Here is a 19,972-nt window from a genome sequence, read left to right on the forward strand (position 1 = left end):
AAGCCCCCAAAAAATACAGTCCAGATGGATGACGGCAACATTTATTTTTCGTCACTATCATAGTACAATGTAATTTATTTTTGTAAATATCTATTTACAATTACATAAATGTAGTGGTTATCATGGAATTAAACACGCAGTTTCTTTCTTGTTTGGAAGGGAAGACCTCCTTGTCTTGGTTTTGTATAAAAAACTTTGGGATTTGGCTGTAGATTAGAGGCACTGGACTCAAAGGTTTACATAATGTTTCCTGCGTTTTGGGCAACATGCTTATCCATTTATAATAAAAAAGTGAATAACAAGCAGATTTAACCTCTGCTCTGCCAACAGCATCACTGTACACTTGTTTAGAGGCTGAATAGCTCCACGTCAGTCAGGTGGATCTCAGAGCTGCTGGGATTCTCCTCTCACCAGCGATTACTCTGAGCCGCAACTTCTAGATCCATGATTCGCGGTAGTCGGCCACTAGCACCACCCTCCAAGTAGCCAGGCTTCACTGCAGGTGTATCTGACAGCCTCCTCTTACTCTTGGTCAGGTCTGGATAGGAGGATAAAACAACTAAATTATTTTCAGGACAGGGGTCGAACGCCTCCTACAGCGTTACAAGGTGGAGGACTTGAGATTCTCACCTGAGATTGCCAATAACATCTTGCGTCTGGCTCCAAAGGTGGAGATGCCCACTTCCTTCAGATCCTCATCAGACAGAGTGAGGAACGTCTGGTAGTCGATCTGGATGAGTACAGATAGCAGTTGCATCATAATGCTCATTCATGATTTGTAATGCTTTTGCTGATGGACAAAAGCTTGTTTGTTTGTGTTTATCTGCTCGCGGAGAGTTCTCCCACACAGCGTGTTGCATGTGTAAGTGATGATGAAAATGTATTTTCACACAACAACTTTTAGTTTTTTTAAGTTTAGTCAGAGACGGATTCATTTTACCTCTTGTTGTTCAAACACGTCAATGTATTTAATTAGGCCAAGTTGGCTGAGCAGCTCAGGCAGGTCATCTATCATTTGGGGGGAGGGGCTCCGCTGACTGCAGCTTGACGCCCTCCTCGATGAGCACACACCTTCAAAGTAGCTGCTGCTGCTGCCTGGGAAGCTCTCCGCTAGACATCAAAGTTCAGAGAAAAATGTTAAAGGTGCCAGAGAGAAAGTGACACACTCACACACACAAAAATACTTACAGGGTTTGTCATTTCTGCTTCTATTCATTGAGGATGCAAATGCAGGGAAGGAGGAGGTGGATGAGGCGAAAGTGGACGGGGGTGAGGAGGGGGAGGAGGAGGAGGAGGAAGAGGAAGAGGAGGGGGAGACAAGAAGGGATAAAGATGTGGATCCATGTCTGTCCCTCCAGTTGTCACGGTTGCTCCCATTACACACCTTTCCCATCTGAGCAGCCCAGGACTAGAAGGAGACAGAAAATTGTCCCAGCATTAAATATGAACTACTTCTTCTTTCATCTGCAAATATTTCACAGCAGCACCTTGTACTTCTGTCACTATGCCTTTCTTTCATCTCTCCTCTTTCTGTCAGGGCTCGAGGTCAAACGGTTACAAGAGACCACATGTTCTCAAGTGTGAGGGGGTTTTAGTGGACATAAGACATCAATAGATCCAAAGTTGTAATGAGAAAGCTCATTTGCCCCTGTTGGCTGACCCGTGGTAGAAGCACTCTCTCACTGGATATTATCAATGCAATGGGCATAGCGAATGCTTCCTCCCATCTGCCTGGGTCTAAGAAGGAAATTATTGGAGGAGTGCCTCTTGCTCTTATTAACCTAAGTGAGTCTGTTTCTCCCTCACAGGCTACAGAGCAGTCACAGAGCGGACGTTCGGGAGGCTTGTAAAGAGCCAGGGAGAAGAGATGAAACAGCTCATGTAAACAGGCTGCTGAGCAGTGGCCGTGTTGACTGAGCCGATGACATCAGACCCCAGGTAGTGAGCGTACAAACCTGCAGTGCTTACCACACAGGGAAGCTAAGTGCTTTATTAAACTGTTAGAGAGCATTACCAATGGATGAGAATGTGTTAGGGGGGGGCGCTTGTTTTACTGCACTGCAACTAAAAAACTGCTTTTGCAGCTCAAACGTTCAGCAAAAGTCAAGCCTCCTACAGCTAAAATTAACAATCAAAATGAGTCACGCTAAGTCGGAAGTCCATTACATTTCAGTTTGTTGAACCAGACAAGTTAGCGTGATGCTCATTTGTACCTGTTGCTGGCTATTGCTGATGCTCAGGTACGGTTTGTAGCTGCGTCGGCTGATGTTGCGGAGCTCCTTAATGGCCTCGGCCGGCATGGACTTGGAGAAGCCGAGGCCACTCCAGGTGTCAGTGGGCGTCTGGACCTCTGTGAGCACAGGCTTCCTCAGCATGGCTGACATAACATACAAACACACACAGAAGGGAAATTCTAACTTAAAACTTGCTTTTACTGAAATTTCTTCTTCTTTTATTTGGCACCTTAGGGGCAGCTGACTCGAGCAAGAAATGTGACACTGACATATTAGCTAACAGTTGCTGATTGCCTACACATTGAGCAGACACAGAGTGATATCAGCATTCATTTCAGAGTCATGTTTCTGGCCACTTGAGAGGAATATCTGTCTTGTTAGCTGCTGAAGGTCCTACTATGTTCACCAGCTTGTCACTAACTTTGTCTGCTGTTTAGTGCATGAACAGGTAGCGCACAGTGGGTTTATCAGAGTGTTTTGCTAAAAGCAGCTTGCTGTTGCGGCTGGAAACAACACTGATCAGAGACGAAGTTACATAAAACCAAAACAATGAGCCGAAAGACGCAAGAATGCTCCTTGTTAAAAGAAACTGCAGAGTGATAATTCTCTGTGGGTTTGACACTACGAGCGTCACCCACATTACACATACTCAATTGATTCATTGTTAATTTAGAAATATGGAGAATTTAATTCACACTGATACTTTTTGAAGCACACGGCGATGCATACTGTTTAGCCTCAGTAAGTCCTTCATGAAAATGCATTGCAGGTTTTCCACGTCTCCTCTGAATTGGACAAGCTGGGTTCAGGTGTTAAATAATGAATAACGAACAGTGCCTCTCCTTGCCAGCATTTGCCATACTAAATAAAACTCAAATGGCTGTGACAGATACACCCTCTTAAATGACAAACAAGTGACCCTGGGCCTCTTCTGGCAGTAGAACAGGAGACGTGCGAATGTGTGATCAAAAAAGAAAACTGCAAAAGCACTCCAAAGAGTGCGATATCAATAGGATTATAACTAGTGGGTTGTCCATTGTGTGGTATGTGTGTGTTTTTATGTGAGTAAATGTCCCATTCATATACTGGCATATGGGTGTCCTAATGACTGTGAGGCAGATGGCCCTTTCAAACTGCTAATTCATAATCCCATAAAGCAACACTGAGGGAATTTAGTACCATTTGGCTACAGATCTTCCCAGTATCTCTCATTCTGCATGATGGATGAGGTACTGTTTCCTGTGTGTGTGTGTGTGTGTGTGTGTGTGTGTGTGTGTGTCCATGCCTGTGTGCTTATGAGGGCACACGCACACACACAACTGTGTCTGCATGCATGTGTGTATTGTCTGCATTGTGGATCTGCCCCGTGTGAATAAAGTGGGATTCTATTATAACTTTGGCACAGTGCAGCCCATAAACAGGCCCCTTCATCAGTTGTCTTGGCAGTGAACAGCACTGAAATGGGCCCCCTCTATCACAAGCCTGCCTCTGCTCAGGATATTAATGTGTTGCCTCGATAACACACTTGAATAAACTAAATAAGCCACTTTATCTTGGATAATCATATGATATTAAATCATGTTTTCTCAACAATTTGACCAAAACTTGTGCACTTTTCCGACAAACAAAATCATTCATTTGATTTAGTGTCGTTTGAGGAGCTAAGTCAAAGTACTCTTCCAATCTGTGCTCTGTTCAGTTCCAAAAACAACAGCTTGGCTGTATATAGGTGGCTGTTTGACAAGCAAAACAACAATATACAGTAGACATGTTGGGAAAAATTCCTCTGCCAAATGTGTTTTAATATATCCATCTGCAGAATACAGCAACTAGATCAATAAAGAAAAGAATTGCTTGCTTAGCAGTGCTCTGATTGCAGACGCCTGTGCAGAGCTCTTGAAACCAGAGTAGGACAGGAAGAAATATTAAACATTTACGAGCACTAACCTCTAGTTGCCAGCAGTTTCTTCCTCTCATAGTCATAATCCTACAAAGCACAAACAAGAAATAGAGAGGGTAAATAATGCATGAAATTTAATTATTTTTTTCTCTGGTTGCTGAGCACAGGCAGGGGGAACCGAACAGTTCTTTCTGCTGTGGCAGTAAACCTGTTAATCCTCAATTGAGTAACCTTTGAGAGTGAGTGATGACAAATACGAAGGGAAGCAAGCAAACCCGAAAATCAATTCTCAAAATCAAATCGCACCCGGTTCAGGGTTGTGCAAATCAATAGGTCACATCACAAAAAAATGTGCCTGCTGTTTTCAATCTATCTTGTCATCTACGGTTTGATTTGAAGATGTTGGAGGTGTTACATCGTGTGTCCTCTGTCTCGCTCTCACACACCTTCTCCTCTACAAGTCTTTATCTATAAAACACTAACCCTTCCGTGTCTTTCAGCGGTTCAGCAAGACTTGATTGTCTTTCCCCTGAGTTTTAATTGTGGCCAAATAGGTTTGTCCATAGATGCAGTGCATCATTTTATGAGCAAACAGAGATCATCGATTCCTCACCTCAGCCTTGGATGAGTCAGCGCAAACATCCTGAGCCATCGTTACATCTCTCCTCAGGCTGTTTCTTCGCTCACTCCTCCCTCCCTCCATCTCTGCGTTCAGCAATCTGGCACAATGAGGAGACAAAAACCCACACACATATACACACAGTTGGAAAGACAAGGTTAGGTTGAACTGTGATAGCTACGTCCAACATTCGAGAGCATATCAGCATATTCTTTCCCGAGAGCAACAGCAGCAAAACTACAGGAGGGTTTAAAAGTCAGAGTTATGATACTTTATAATTATGGATTATATCAAGGGAGAGCTGCTCCATGAAAACCTGAAAACAAAAGGAAAATATAGATGAGGTCAACAAGGTGGCTTTTCTCTAACTGTGTAAGCAACATTTTTCAACAGATCTGGCACATGCAGGTGTGTGTGTGTGTGTGTATTAACCACGCTAAAGTCAAAACCCTGTAGTGAATACCCATGTTCCATCTGGAGACAAAACCTTGGTCCCCTTAAGGTCAACCATTAGGCTGTGACTTGGTTTTGATTTTAATTACACTTAGGTTAACGGTTAGTTAAATTATTCATCAGGGCATTAATGTAAGCCAACACAATGACCTCACAAGTGTTGAAAACAGGTGTTTTTTCCAGTTACTGCTCACCTGTATGTTAGCGCCTGCCCTGTTGAATGCCGTCTGCCGTGGTTGAAAACCTTTGTAATTTCAGGACCCTGCAGACTCCCCCTCCGACCCATCAATCCCACCCTGCTGATGCTGCTGACTGCATCACACACCTCAACATTAGAGCTCTCATCCTCTGATTGGCCAGACTGGTCCTCATTTTCTAGGATCTGAAGGAGAATCTGGTGCTTAGTGTTGATTTCTTTTGAGGTTTATTTATCAGGAAGGATTTGTTTTGTACTGAGAGCAGACTGTATATGCAGTTTAACTACAGTGTCAAACCTTCTCCAGCGGCCGGCTGTCTGTTCCCTTCAGTCCTGTCCTCCCCTCGTCAGCGTGAGAGGTGAGACCTGGTGGAGGTGAGGGGCGGAGCTTAGTACCAGTCAGCAGCTCTGGAGGGATAGCTGGCACAGAGCCTGAGCAAAATACATGATAGTGAGTGAAGATCCTATTAGTTTGTACTACTGAGTTAAAAAAGGAAACATGTAAAAACAGACACAAGTTTCCATCCATTCATCATATTTTGAATGTGTGCATAAAACACAGCCTGAATAAAAATGCCAGAAATGGGGGGGTAAACACTTGTTGAACACAGGTTGAACAAATAGCTGATATAGAAAAGTTGCTGTATTGATAAAGAGAGACAGCACAAAACAGTAATGAATACAGAATTTACCATACATGGTTATGTTGCACTTCTAGTGGCTTTTCAAATGTTCCAGGACATTTGAGTGCAAACACATCTACAGAGATACATGTGCATGCTCACCCTGCTCAGAGAGACGAAGCTGCTGCAGCAACATGTTGAGCCAATAGTTGGCCAGCCCGCTGCCGGCTAGCGTGGGTTCAGGGGTCATCTCGGTTACCTTGGCAGTCTCACAGGAATCCAACCCGAGGAGCAGACGACGGGCCTCATGAAGACAAGAGATGTTCCTTTCCAGACCTTTCACCACCACTGACTGATAAATATACACAGTGGTGCATCAGTATTCAACACACCACAGTATACAAGACTACAGGGGGAGTAGTAGTTTTGCATTCAAAAATCAAAGTGAACATTCTAGAAATATTTCATAGACTTATGACTTAGTCTTATTTAATCCAGTGCCTGTGAAATAAGCAATCACAAGCTCTGTCCTATTTGAAGGTGAATTCAAAAAGATGAGGCTGGTAGGCATCAAAAACAAAATTACAATTTAATTCAAGACAGGGGCGAGGTGAATCTAACAAGGACAAAGCAGCAAAGCTACACTGATAAAGTTGTACCTTGCTGGTCTGTTTTACTTTGGGCTTGACACTAATGAAGACTCCCAGGTTTTGCATCATCTGAGCCAGTTTACACGGATCTGCCTCCCCATCTTCGCGCATGTCAAACATCAAACACACAGGCAGACAGTCCTAGACGTGCACGCAAAGACACATACACACAAAGAATGTCAAACAACAACAGATTAAGAAAATACAAGACAGAAAAATACATTTTGACACATGCAAGCAATCAAAAGACAAACAAACGCACTTGCTACCTCACACGATTGTTCTTTATTTAATTCTGTGCAGACAAAACAAAACACCGCCACTGTACCATCAGCTGCTGCCGAGCCAGGCACACTCCGTGAGGGCTGCCCTGGATGAGCAGGGACGGAGGGCTCTGAGGAGCACTGAGGTCTGGTAGGATGATCTGGGTCTGGGTCTGGTGCATGACGCTCAGGAAGTGAGCTCCGTTCTGCCCCAACAGGAAGAGATGCTGCTGGGAGGTGACATCCATCTGGCTGCTCACTATGCCGCCTGCGACCTCTGACCCCAGCAACAGATCCATCAGGATGCAGGTCGCCTTCTGCCAGGTGATGATATATACATACATGTCATGATATCATACATCACTTAGACCTTATTCTAACGAGCATAAACTGTGAAGTGGATTACATTTGACTTTTGAATGTTTGACACTAACCTTGACAGCAGCTGCGTTGCCCTGCAGGCCCCAGACGGTGCAGCAGCTTTCATAGAAGTTGGGTTGTGCCTGAGGATGAGGTGGCACGGCCCTGAAGCTCACACTGACCCCCAATGTCTGCACTACCTGCTGGATGAGTGGGGAGCCTGCATCTGGCAGGGCCTGGTGCACCAGGCTGACTGGGAGGTCAAAGGTCAAGGACAATGGCTGCAGGTCCTATAGGACAAGAAAGATTGGATGGAAAACGAGGGTAAGAGTGTGATGGAGAGGAGACAGAGAACGGAGGGGGGAATAAAGAGATGTGGGACAGACAGTGGCTTTTTGACAAATATACCTGTCTTCTTTGTGCCAGACATTCTATTAATCATTCTATTGATTGCTGTGTCGTGACCGGAGTGAAGGAATTGCGTTTTGAGACAAATAAAAATCGATCCTAGGCAGTCTCTGCTCACACTGTACATTGACCACTCACTCTTATCCTCCTCCGGGCTTCCTCCACTCCTTCTATGGGTCCAGCGATGGAGACCTGGTAGAAGTTAATGAACAAATGAATATTGAATTTCATTTGTCTTACTTGTCTTGTCAAAGCAGCAGTCGGTGGCTCATTAAAATGCTGCTTTAGTGTCTCATGCATTATAGATTGTTACCTGGTTGCTTTTCTCTCCCGTACCGTTGTGCCGGTTGGAGTCGGGGAAATGGATGTGACACGATGTGACCTCCATCACCTTCTTGATGTTTCCACCACCTTTACCAATCACGTGGGAGTGCTCTGTGTAGGCCACGTCCATCTTTAAAGTCACCTTGTTGACCTGGATTGTATATAAACCGCCATGTCATTTGTGCAGATTACTTTTCAATACTAAGTTTAGCCTTAAGATGTCATTGTCATGTCATTGGTGCCGATTCAACATGAAAAAGATCCTGCCCTTATGCACACAGTAGCTGCAAAGTCTCTCCCTACTACTTAAACTTTATAACAAACAGATTCTCAAAATAGCTTCTTATAGGAAAGTAGAAAACATGTAAAAGCGCGTCATAATCTATACGTTGTTGACTTAACTGTTCAGACAAATTGTGATAATCAAGCACCACAGCCCCTCACCCTGGTTTCCAGCACTTCTAGAATCTTCTTTTTGGCTTCCAAGACATTGTCTCTCTTCCCTTCCACCTTCACATGTGGATCTAGATGGATGTAGGAGTTCAGTTTAGGTACATTTAAATGACTTACAGTAAATGGGCAATGGTAAATCAATCCATTGGAACATTTGCGACAGGAAGGAGATGAAACAGAGCACTGAGTTGGTGTCACCTTTCTTTGACTTGGCTCCAATCTTCAGCTTGGACGGCCATCTCACCTGAGTGTCAGTTTCTCTCATCACCTGTGGAAGCACAAACAATGGGAGAGAAAGAGCTCTCATTGTATGCCACAAATCACAGCACATATCGGAACACACATATAAACACATCCCCGAAACACAGCAGATCCCTTCGACCTAAGAATACAAAGTGTAATTTGCATTTCAAAGACTGCAATTATCACCTCCATAAAACCAGCAATCACTGGATGCAGAGCATGGAACAAATGTTCACATGACGACGATCCAACTGATTTCTAAGCTACATTTAACCAGAAGTCTTTATGCACTAACGATTATCTGTGGCCTTCACTGAGGAGAGCTGCTAGATTTTCTTTTAGTCATAAATAAAATGCTTCCTTGTGTGGACTTCTACTTACTCTCTCAAAAAACTCCTCTCCTGTCTCACCATCTCCATGCTTTGGAGCTGAAAGACACAAAGCAAGCAAACATAAAAAAAAAAAAAAGAAAGACAGATAAAGAGAATTTAATTTAATTTCAAAATTCCTGCAGTGCGATTTATCACGTTGTGTTGGTCAGCAGCACAAAGTTTGTCTGTTTACAGCACAAGTGTTCAACATCAAGCATGTGTGCAAAGTCAACATTTAAATGTTGACCTGTCTGAGATTTGCCAAGCGACTGGAACAAGAGGTTGCCGGGAACATAAACAATTTTAAAAGGCCATCGCTCCACGGTGACATTTACAGGGTAGGGGGAGGGGGGGGGGCAGGAACGCCCTCACCCCCCCTCATCACTAGGGGTTACGCTGGCCAGAGCTGAGGAATGGGAAGAGAACAGTGTGCAGTGTGGGGGGGAGGTGGTGGTTGGGGAGGGGGGGGCCACAAATTAGCCTAGAGACAGCTAATCACATCAATGGCATATGCTGACGTAAAGACCTCCCACTTGACCAAACATTTTTAAAAAACAACAGCAAAAACCAGAAGGAATGTGTAAAACAAAAAAAGCTTATTAGAGTAAAGTCTCAAGTGCACTCTGGCAGGTTATCACCTGAGGGGACGAGATACAACATTTACTGCCTGACTCACGCTCATTAAAACAGCCCACGGTTATCTGAGCGGAATTCGCTCCAGCTTTCCCATCGAGAGTCTGCGTGAGGACAAACAGACAAATGTCAGCCTCTATCTGCAGCAGTAGCACCCGCAGAAAGAGTTTCCCCAGTAACACAGGGGAGGCATTCGTCATAAACCTGCCAGGCAGCGATAACTAACGGACGCAGGATACCTCTGCTTCCCAGACAGGAATGATAATAGCAAAAGAGACTTCTGAATGCATAAGCCATTGCAGGTCATAAATCATGGTGATACTGCAAAAGTTTGCATGGCAGTTACACCGATGGTGACAACGAGGTCGCAGCCAGCTGGAGCCCCCTGACAGACACGCAGGGTCAGGTAGATAACAGCGGCTGTGAGGAAGGGCACACGGGGACAGGGACCTGCCTCCCCGTCTTAACGCATGTCAAACATCAGACACACAGGCAGGCAGGCCACACGGATACACATAAACCACACAGAATGTAAGTGGCAGAAAATAGCTTCTGAATGAACAGTTGAGGGGGAAGAGTGTGATGATGAAGGTGATAACAGTGCCAGAAAGCTATGGAGACTATTTTTGACAGTATTATGAACATCTCAGCTCACTCACCATACAACATGTTCTCCAGCTTCTTCCTGTCGATCCTGAACCTCTCCTCCACCCACTCGGGGTCCAGACTCTGCCCTCTTGCATTCTCCTGCACTTGCACAGAGCTTCCGCCAACTTCCTCCTCTTCCTCATCCTCTTTTTCCTCTCTGTCACGTTGGGCCTCGCTGGGCTCAGGCATCGCCGCTGAGCCGGGTCCTACGCTAGTTTCCAAGTCAGGCTGCTGGGGTGCTATGGTGGCCGGGACCGGAGAGCTCTCCTCAGTGGTGGTGGTGGTGGCCATAGCAGGACTGAGCCCTCGTCAGTGTTGGTGTGTGTGTGTTAGGATGTGTGCATGTGTGTGACCAAGGAGACCAGCAGCGAGAGAAAAAAAGGGGAAAGAGGGGCAAGAAACACCCCCTGTGTCTTTTCTTTAAATCCCCCGCCCCCTTCACTTAATTTAGTACACAAATCTCACTCTTTCTCTCTCACTTCAAGCTGTTCGAGGCTTGAAGGATTTGCTGCTATGGCCTTGCAGTGTGCAGATGTATAAGGGGAGTCACGTCTTTACTATAACAGAAACCATGTCTTCTCTATTTGAGGGGCTCCAAACAGACAAACAAACTAAATCTACAACTTCAGCTGAGGCTCAGTCTGCTCTGAACAAATCCTCTGTAATCCTCAGGTCAATGTCCACAGATTATGTGGATAGATGGTCAAGGCCTATGATAAGACAAGATACACATTTCACCCACACACACATACACACACATATCCTGAAAAAGATCCTCACAACAGCACACACAGCTAACAAAATAAAAGGGTCATCCAGTTGGGTTCCACCGCACGTCTGTCCATGTCTGCCCTCCCTCCCCTTCTTCTGAATGAGAAGTACGAGGGCTTGAGATTCCAGAGGTCGGGGTGAGGGGAGTGGAGGGGGTCTATCGCAGCGGTGAGTGTGTGGTGTTTGTGTGAAAGGGGGAGCTTGCACCAATGCTTGGGATAAAAACATACTATATCACAAGTAGAACTACTCAAAACATAGTAATATAAGTCAGCAAAATGTTATTTTTGTATCAAAAGTACTTCTTCTGTAAATCTCCTGTGTGTGCTTTCCACTGATGCACCCGTCACATATTCACATGTTTTCTTTTAAATTTTCTGAAGTCATACACATCTGAAACATGACAAGACACTGCTTTACAGTTAGGGTTAATTATTAACAATGTGTTGCATTTTATAGGCTCATTATATGTTTTTAAAATGTGAAAAGTATAACTATCTTTGTAAAGTAGAATCCAATGAAAGTACTTAGGTAGAGTATAACTACCTGTAAATTTTACTTACGGAAAGTAATTGAGTAAAGGTTACAACAGCTGCCAACAACAAGCAGGCAGCCAGAAGGTTGTAAACTCCAGTGACAGGGGGAAACTGGTTTAACAGTTACAAAATAAAGAGCAAATGGGATTTCAAAAATTAAGCACTTAATAAGACCCCTCCTTGCTTTAAATTTCCCAAACTCGAGAACTCGAGTACAGGCTGAAACATGGGTAAACACAAACTGCTCAATTAGTCAGGTCTGGTGGGACTCTGTTTCCAGCTCCGCTCGGTGTTTTCCATATTGCCCAGACAAATTTGGCCTCAGGCGAATCAGCAAATATCATTTGCCAGTGCAGAGAGAGATCTTGCGAACATTAAAAACTATTGCCGGCTAGACTTATTTGCCCGAGGAAGATGGTAAGTGAAAGACTTGATGACTGTGTCACCATGGAAACTGGTCAAGGAGTGAATTATTCCAAGTTTAATCTGACTTTACAACTGCAGATCTCCTCTCTCCAGCCCCCCGTTTAGCCCCTTCTGACCAGAAGAGTGTGCGTTTCCAGTAAGAGTCGGAGCGTGCGTCACTGTTTGATCTATGGGCCAAATAAAGAAAAGCCAAACCGTCCTGCAGGGTGACTGGTGAGCTGTGGGTGGTTTACTGAATCCACCCCTGAACCCATGAGTGAATCCTTTATTCATCTAGATAGATAGATAGATAGATAGATAGACATGTATCTTGTTCCTTAAATGTGATGTTAAGTTTGACAAAACCCCTGAGTCATACACTTTTTTTCAAGGAAGATATTTTGACATGTTTGAGTAGATAAAGTGCTGGTGTACATAATCAAATTAATTATGGCTTAATTCCCTTTATCTGCTTCAGTTTCAGGCTCCTGGTATTGTGCATGCTGCCACACTGTCACTGCTTACTGAGACACACGGACTATAACTGAGCCACCGTTGATGTCACGAGTAACACCTGTGCTAATAATCAAAACGAATGTGCCTGTGCAGCACTGTTAGAGTTAAACATTCAAAAAGAGAGATAAATAGCTTATTGAGAGCACTCTAACCATGTGTCACCCAAATGGCATCTTCTGTGTACAGAGCAAATAAAATATTTGTAATTTAAAAAAGCACATGTTCTAAACTACTCCATGGTCAAATCTTTTTCCACATTAAACTGAACCAACATTCTTGTGGGGGACTATATTTATTAAATTTGGTTTGCATAAAAGTCTAAATACCTAGTCTTAAATACCAAAATCAGCATCATTAGAACCATTTTGTGCTGAATGAATATGGAATTATTCAGACATATTAATCAACAACAAACCACATAGGGAACTGGTTATAAACTGTACTTGCTGTGAGACAGTCGTCCCCCGCCACACCGCATGATGGCGCTATGACGCACTGAACCACCTTTTCAGACTGAGTTGCGTCATCGGAGGCACGTCCGAGTCCTCTTCCGGTGTTCCCGGTACGTCTTCGCGACGGATATATTTACCAGCGGGCAAACTGCTGGACTGGACCGACTGCGTTCGCTATTCATGGGTCCAGACGACCCTCAGAGGAAACTAAACATGCCTTTTCGGTTGAAGCAGCTTTAAAAACACTAACCATGTGGAAAGTTCAAGGCTTTGTTGGAAGAGGTGAGAGAAATAGTTTTGACACCTTCTATGTTTAACGTTACATGTCATGTTGTTTCTTTAAGTAACTTATCGCTGTTATTAAGACATAAACGACGTTTATTGTGATTCCCGTACGGCGTAACGTTGTTTAAAGCTAACAGCTAGCCAAGTCAATTCACATAAATGTAAATAATTAGCTTCTTTGGCTAGCTTCTAACTTCACTCTCTTGAGTGTAACTGACACCGCCCCCCTGGTTTATTTTGGTCAGAGTTGGTCTGAAGTATGTGGGTGTGCACTGCACATATTTTGGTAAACCTAAACAAGATTAGGATTGCAATGTAAAGCTACACCTCAGTCGATACAATACCCTGACACACTATTTAAATGATATTCCAGTGTACACAAGTTAACTCTATACTTGGTATCATATTACTTGTTCCTTCCAGGACATTTTCTAGGATAAAAGAATTGACAGACCATGTTTTTTATATCACATAGTTTTGAGGAGGCTGAACCTTGTATGAAATTTGAATGCTGGACATTAATGTTTCATTTCTGCTGTTTGTCTCTTCCCATCACTTCTCAGTTCTGCACCGATATCATGGCAGCAACCCTCTGCGGCTGCCCCAGAACCAGGGCCAGCCTCAGGGACTGGGGGAGGCTGAGATCATCAACAACTCGGTTGTCCTTTCCACCTCCCAACACTCTTCTGACGGCAGGTACTTTCCACACCTCGACCCTTCCTTTTTTTTTGCTGTTCAAACTTTTTTTGCTCTGATGGAAAAAAACTAGAAAATTAGTGAAGAGGAGCACTGAGCCTCTAACTTTGATCTCATGACTGCTCTGCCCTCAAACCACCGGCCATTTTATTAGCTGATGAAAAGAAAACCTTTTGAATTAAGGCCGAACCTCAGAGACTGCTCTCACCCCATTCCTTTTTTGTTCCTTCACCCCTCCTTTGAACCCGTTCTTGACTCGCAGCACTCTCACTGCCTCCCTTTCAGCTGGTTGCATCACCCAGTAGCATCTCCTGTACGCATGACGAGGGTTAGTCGAGGGCACAGAAACAAAGCCTTTGTGCCTCGAGCAGAATATTTCTGTGATGCCTTCATACAATATACTGGAAATAACAAATAAAAAAACATCAAATTGTAATTTTTATGTTTGTGCTGGTTTTTTTGCTGTCAGCTCTCAAAAAGAGGAGGATGGAGAGAGGAGGAAGAAACGGAGGACCTTTCATCTCGGCTTCGCTGAGCTTCCACGTTACACGGCCCTGGATGCTGTGGGATGGGTGCGTCCTCTGCTTTCACATGTTTCCCAATATGCCCAGTGTCATCAGCTCATCCCAATTAGTCTACACTTTGTTGAAAGAGAGACGTCAGGCAGCTGCTCTCTGAGGGTTTAAACCGTGTGGACTGATTAGACAAACAGTGCACGATGGCTAAACCGCTATTATTACTAAATATATTCAGAGCCAACTGTGATGACAATAACCAACCTTAATGACAAAAAGAAGCAACCATTCAACACCGGTCCACCTCCACAACTGTAATCTCTGCTGCACTCAAAGCTGTGCCGCTGTTCTCTTCTCCCCACTTATTCATTCATCCAAGCGCTGTGTATTCAATTGTGTACAAACTAAACACTCAAGGGAATCACAGTCATTGTTAGTAGAAGTGAAAATGAATGCAACCATTGAACAAATATGAAACGGGCATTTTGGCGCATTTGGCCTTTTGCTCGCAACATGATCTGGTTCACAGTTGGTCACGTACTCTGTTTATGTTGTCTCCCTTGATAACTACGACTTCATTAAGTATGCAGCAGGGTGGCCAAGAATGTGTCATGGAAACCCAACAGTCCCAACCAATCTCACTGCATATAAATGTGCTTTCTGATTTACCATCCCTGGAATAGAGTATGTTAGTACCAGGAGTAGCAGTGAATGAATGAATGAGTGTTTGTCCACAGGGTGCTGCAGCAGTTCTATTCATGCAGATCTGCAGGAGGATCCACTCCAAGTTCTCCTCAAACTCTGAGCCCAGTCCCATCCCCGGAGCCCTGACGGCACCCGCCACTCTGCACAAGTGTGGCTACCGCATTCTGCTGGAGATCTGTGAGTCGCATTAATGTAAAGAAGCAAAAGGCCCTCTGACTGCTCACTTTTTCATACAAACTGATGAAATCCAAGATAGTTTTAAATAACCAACATTCAACCATCTCAACCCCAAACTCTTTTAAATCTTGTGATCACAATCCTGACTTTGTTTTGTTGCGCCTGTCTGGGTTCTCCAGTGTCTAGACGAGATGTCCTTCCCAGAGGGAGGACTGTGTTGTGTCTGCAGGAGGGGCCAGAGAGACAGACCCAGGATCAGACCCAAGATCAGGCTCAGAGCAGCAGCAGCAGCAGTTCAGGTGATGCCAGTCTTGACAGCAGCAGTGAGCCGGTCCACCTGACTGCTGACTGCTCCGTCTGTGACCAGCAGAGGGCGCTCCTGAACCAGGATTCTCTCATACCCGGTTTGTTCTGAGCTCTGTGGCGGTCATAGTTAAAAAGATTGTTTATACATAATATTCATCTCAACATGTTGTTTGTGTGAGCAGGATAATAAAGCATTGTTCTTGCCTGACTCACAGAGGAATCACTGGTGTCGGCATCCTGTCCTCTACAGAATGAGGCCGACCGAGACAACACGGAGTCGACAGACGCCAAAGACAAGGTGGACGTCTGCCTCCCTGAAGTTTATTTTAATAAAAGATGCTTTTTTTTCTTCATCCTTGCAAAGGACTGACTTTTCATCTAATCTGGATTGTTGTTTTGATCCTCTTCTGTGTTTGCAGGACATGCTGTCTGATGAGGAGAGGCTGGCAGGAGCAGCTCTGAATCTCAGACATGTGGGAGATAATAGCATTCCTGTTATCCTCAACATCATTGGTAGTCATATTTACACACAGTGAAACACTAAATCATTCTCACACGTTCTCCCTTTTTAAGTCTTTGAGTTATTTTAGTTTTCCTCCGTCTATCGCTGATGTCTTCATCTCTCTGTTTATCGCAGGTTTAGAAAGTGCCGAGAGTGAAAACTACGAGGAGGCGTTCACGTGCTTTGTAGCTGCAGCTCAGCAGGGTTACAGCAAGGCCCAGTTCAACACGGCCGTGTGCTATGAGAAGGGCAGAGGCGTCGTCAAGGACAGAGACAAGGCGAGAATCCAGACACTTTGCTTTCCTGAGTGTTTCCTCATTCTGACACACATCATACTTACTTCCCTCCTATGTGAGAAGCCAGTCTTGAGAGGGTTCCGGTGTGTTTTCTGTTCCAGGCTCTGTATCACTACTGGCAGGCAGCCGCTGGTGGCCACAGACAGGCTCAGTACCGCTACGCAAAGCTGCTGCTGACCAGCAGGGGGCGCCAGAGTGTCGAGCAGCTGAACACGGCCATCCACCTGCTGGAGCAGGCTGCTGCAGCTGGACTGAGCAAGGTGTGAAATCATCACAGAACCTCATTAACTCTTCTTGATTATTTCAAACAATATCTTCATATCTTCACAACTCTTGTACATTCAAATGCTGTTTGACAATACTTAAATTATAATTTTCCATTGGTGCTTTTCTACATTGCTCTTATAATGTTATGAGATATCATACTGCACTTCAACTTTAAATAATTAAAAAATGTATTTAGACTTTTTTTTACATGTAACAGTAGGAAAAGCACAGGTATAAATAATTAAGTAAATAATTATACATGTTGGCTGAGTTCCATTTAGCTGCTTCAGATTCAGGGTCCTGCTGTTGTTGGTGTTGGCTCACTCTCACGGCTTACTGGGACATTTTAATAGAACACAGCCAACAATCATAGTATTAATAGTGTCTGCGTACTCACTCTGTGTTTACTTTAAATATTGAAGGAAACTTCAAGAATTAAAGTTAATGTATGCCTGCAAGGTGAAGGGAGAATCAAAAAACTGAGAACGTTTTGATGAATTGATGGAATGGGGGGTCAACTGTTGTCTACAAGAAAGAATGGATAAATATTCATGACAACATTCGGTGTTGCATTTATCGTTATGGAATTATTTAAACGAGTTCTCCAAAAACACACTGCAGCTCAATGCTGGAATACAAATCTTCTGGAAGAGATGCGATCGCACCAGAGCCCTCATCACAATGTTGGTGAATCTCATGCAGGGTCTCAGCGATACTAAGTATGTCATGTATATCTACTATATCGTAGAAGGTTATAGATGTTGTATTTTAGCATTGTAAGCACATTGGTCCATTTGCATGGGAGACGTGCTGCAGCAGTAAATACATAAAGGGCCATTATAAAAAACATAGACATGGTTAAGTGGCTGATCCTGCTTTATGATCTGTGATCAGTTTTATTTCTAGTAACTTCATCAAACAAATATATTATTGTGTGTGTGTGTGTATCCTCACAGAAGAACTCTGTTTCTCCTCCTCTTCAGGCTCAGGTGTGCCTGGCCTCGGTCTACACTCGGGAGCCGGTGAGAGACGGCAGCAGGTCTGTCCACTACCTGAAGATGGCAGCAGAGAGCGGAGTGAGCGCCCTTCTAGATGCTTCTAGAGTTTGATCTATGGCTTTATATCGCTGAGGTTTCCCCTCCCGCTGTACATTCATTCTGTATTTGTCAACAGGGTGTCCCCACCGTCTCCTGCTTTTCAGTATTCACCGCTTATTTTTAAAACATCCCAACTTACACGGGATGCTGCAGTTGTGTTGAAGCAAATAGTGTTAATTAATGTTACTTCAAATCACTTTAGAGCTACAGCTGATAGTCACACAGAGCTGCTGTGCTTCTTTTTAAAGTGACATATTCCCTCCTCACCCCGTGTGTCTATTTGTATTCCTGGTGTTGGTTTATAACGTGTAATATTAAGCACAAGTTCTACCACCTCGTCAAGTTCTTGAAGATTAAATCCCATGTTTATTTTTGATCATGTGCGCAGGACAACACCGCCCTGCTGTTTTTGGGTCAGTGTTTTGAGAGCGGCTTTGGCGTGCAGCAGAACCTGAGGACGGCGGTTGAATACTACAAACGAGCCGCTCAAGCGGGCAACAAGCAGGCTCAGAGCTTACTGACGCCTCTGGAGGATGAACTCAGTAAGGGTAGGCACACATTTGTCTTAGTCATTGCATGTTGTGCATTTGTTAATGATGGCACTGCATGTGATAAGCTTTTAATGAGCCTGGACAGCAGTGATTTCTCTTATCTGTCTCCCGTTCCTCCTCAGCAGAAGATGCCGTGTTGCGCTGCATCCATTCGGCTCCATGTTTCTCTGCAGCCGACCGGCGGCTCCAGCAGCCGCTCTCCCCTCCCTCCTCAGGTCGCCCCATCACCCTTCCACTACTGCCTCACTCCTGGAGCACCGGGAGCCTGTGTGTCCCCCCGGCTCTGTCCTCCACCCCGCTTCACCTCCATCCACAGAGCACTGAGGGAGGAGCCTGCCAGTGGACCGTAGGGGTCGGATAGTTATCCTGAGCCAGCACAGGTCCAACTGAGGAATGTGTTTCATAGCGGGAATGTATTTTAACCAAAGGAGAAAAAGGTCAAAGTGTGTTAGGTGTGTACATAATGTGAAGTCTGGATTAGAGTGAATCCATTTTATACTTGGTCAAATGTGTGTGTATAGACATTTTGTTGAAGGTGTTTTATAAGGCTGAACGAGTTGTTGGATGTAGGTTTTTACAATATTATGTGGATGAAAGATGGAAGCTTTTTTATTATTTGTTTCTATACATTATAGTATTTTCTGTTATTTTAAATTCTCCTGTGAGTCAGAAATGTGATCTGTGCCTTTGGGGAGGTTGAGAATATTTGGTGGGTATTAATCACGTGCTTTAAGTTAGTGTCATAATGTTCAGTAATACTGTTACTGTATCTTTGTAAAAGAACAAAAAGGTAAATGCTTTCTGATAGTCCAAACTTTATATGAACTGATGCACTGTGAGGAGGATGATGTACTGATAAAGGCAGATCCTGAGTAAAACCATTAAAAATATAATCCCTAAAAGCTGATTTGTTACTTTTTTACTTTGTAATTGCAATAACTACATAAAATCAGGACCACTTTGAGTCAAACTTCATATATTAATCCAACGAGAACTAAACTGTTTCAGGGTCAGATGTGATCATCGGTGTAGCACTATAAACCCGACCATTCATGTTTCTTCAGACCGCTGCATGACGTAAGACTCCGATGATGTGTGATTTCATTACCTGAGTTGCAAAATAACGCCGGTAGATTTATTACGGTTGCGTCTCCCTCCGTGCGCCGAGCGTCCTGCGTCCGCGCCACTGATTGGCCGGTCCTCGCTCAGAGCTCCACAGCGCCGCTCCGCTCCGGGATCCTCTGGCGCAGAGAGAAAGCTCAGCTTGGCCGCCAGCGAACACCGAGCCGGGCTGGGAGGGCAGATGATGTGATCCGATACGGGTGGCCGTGCTGCAGCTACGGGCGGAGTGGCACTTTAAAAAGCGGCTGTCGACCTAGAACCTGCTCACTACTGCGTGGGTGTGTGTGTGTGTGGGTGTGTGTGTGTGTGCGCGCGTGTGTGTCGTCGTGGGAGCGGAGGCGCAGAAGCCCGGAGGCTGACTGAAGCGGTGAGTGGATGTAAATAGATGCTCTCGA

At 44.5% G+C, this 19,972-nt stretch overlaps 2 protein-coding genes across 5 annotated transcripts; one reads left to right on the forward strand and one right to left on the reverse strand.

Moving 5' to 3' along the window:
- Window positions 1-56: 56 nt before the first annotated feature.
- On the reverse strand, window positions 57-10,801 carry bicc2 (bicaudal C homolog 2). Its single transcript, XM_076103450.1, has 19 exons — window positions 10,390-10,801; window positions 9,108-9,154; window positions 8,682-8,751; window positions 8,475-8,554; window positions 8,020-8,181; window positions 7,845-7,898; window positions 7,373-7,588; window positions 7,004-7,255; window positions 6,685-6,816; window positions 6,188-6,377; window positions 5,701-5,834; window positions 5,401-5,588; window positions 4,748-4,853; window positions 4,182-4,221; window positions 2,214-2,377; window positions 1,189-1,408; window positions 941-1,110; window positions 631-730; window positions 57-538 (listed from the first exon to the last, which is right to left on the reverse strand). Exons 1-19 carry the CDS (start codon window positions 10,667-10,669, stop codon window positions 408-410), a joined length of 2,736 nt encoding a protein of 911 aa, XP_075959565.1. The 5' UTR covers window positions 10,670-10,801; the 3' UTR covers window positions 57-407.
- A 2,352-nt stretch (window positions 10,802-13,153) lies between these two features.
- On the forward strand, window positions 13,154-19,357 carry dele1 (DAP3 binding cell death enhancer 1). Of its 4 annotated transcripts, none has more exons than XM_076103420.1 (12): window positions 13,154-13,340; window positions 13,907-14,039; window positions 14,509-14,611; window positions 15,292-15,436; window positions 15,616-15,840; window positions 15,958-16,040; window positions 16,162-16,255; window positions 16,380-16,522; window positions 16,642-16,800; window positions 17,791-17,883; window positions 18,293-18,452; window positions 18,578-19,357. In XM_076103420.1, the coding sequence occupies exons 1-12, from the start codon at window positions 13,310-13,312 to the stop codon at window positions 18,814-18,816; spliced, it is 1,608 nt and encodes a 535-aa protein (XP_075959535.1). In that variant the 5' UTR covers window positions 13,154-13,309; the 3' UTR covers window positions 18,817-19,357. The 4 variants fall into 4 exon arrangements, with proteins under 4 accessions (XP_075959535.1, XP_075959537.1, XP_075959538.1 ...); XM_076103422.1 differs by having other exon boundaries at window positions 18,293-18,446; XM_076103423.1 differs by having other exon boundaries at window positions 18,293-18,446; window positions 18,581-19,357.
- Window positions 19,358-19,972: the final 615 nt, after the last annotated feature.

Source organism: Anarhichas minor, unplaced genomic scaffold, assembly GCF_050575085.1.
Source record: "Anarhichas minor isolate MPS153535 unplaced genomic scaffold, ASM5057508v1 ptg000028l, whole genome shotgun sequence".
In the NCBI taxonomy this organism is placed as follows: domain Eukaryota; kingdom Metazoa; phylum Chordata; class Actinopteri; order Perciformes; family Anarhichadidae; genus Anarhichas; species Anarhichas minor.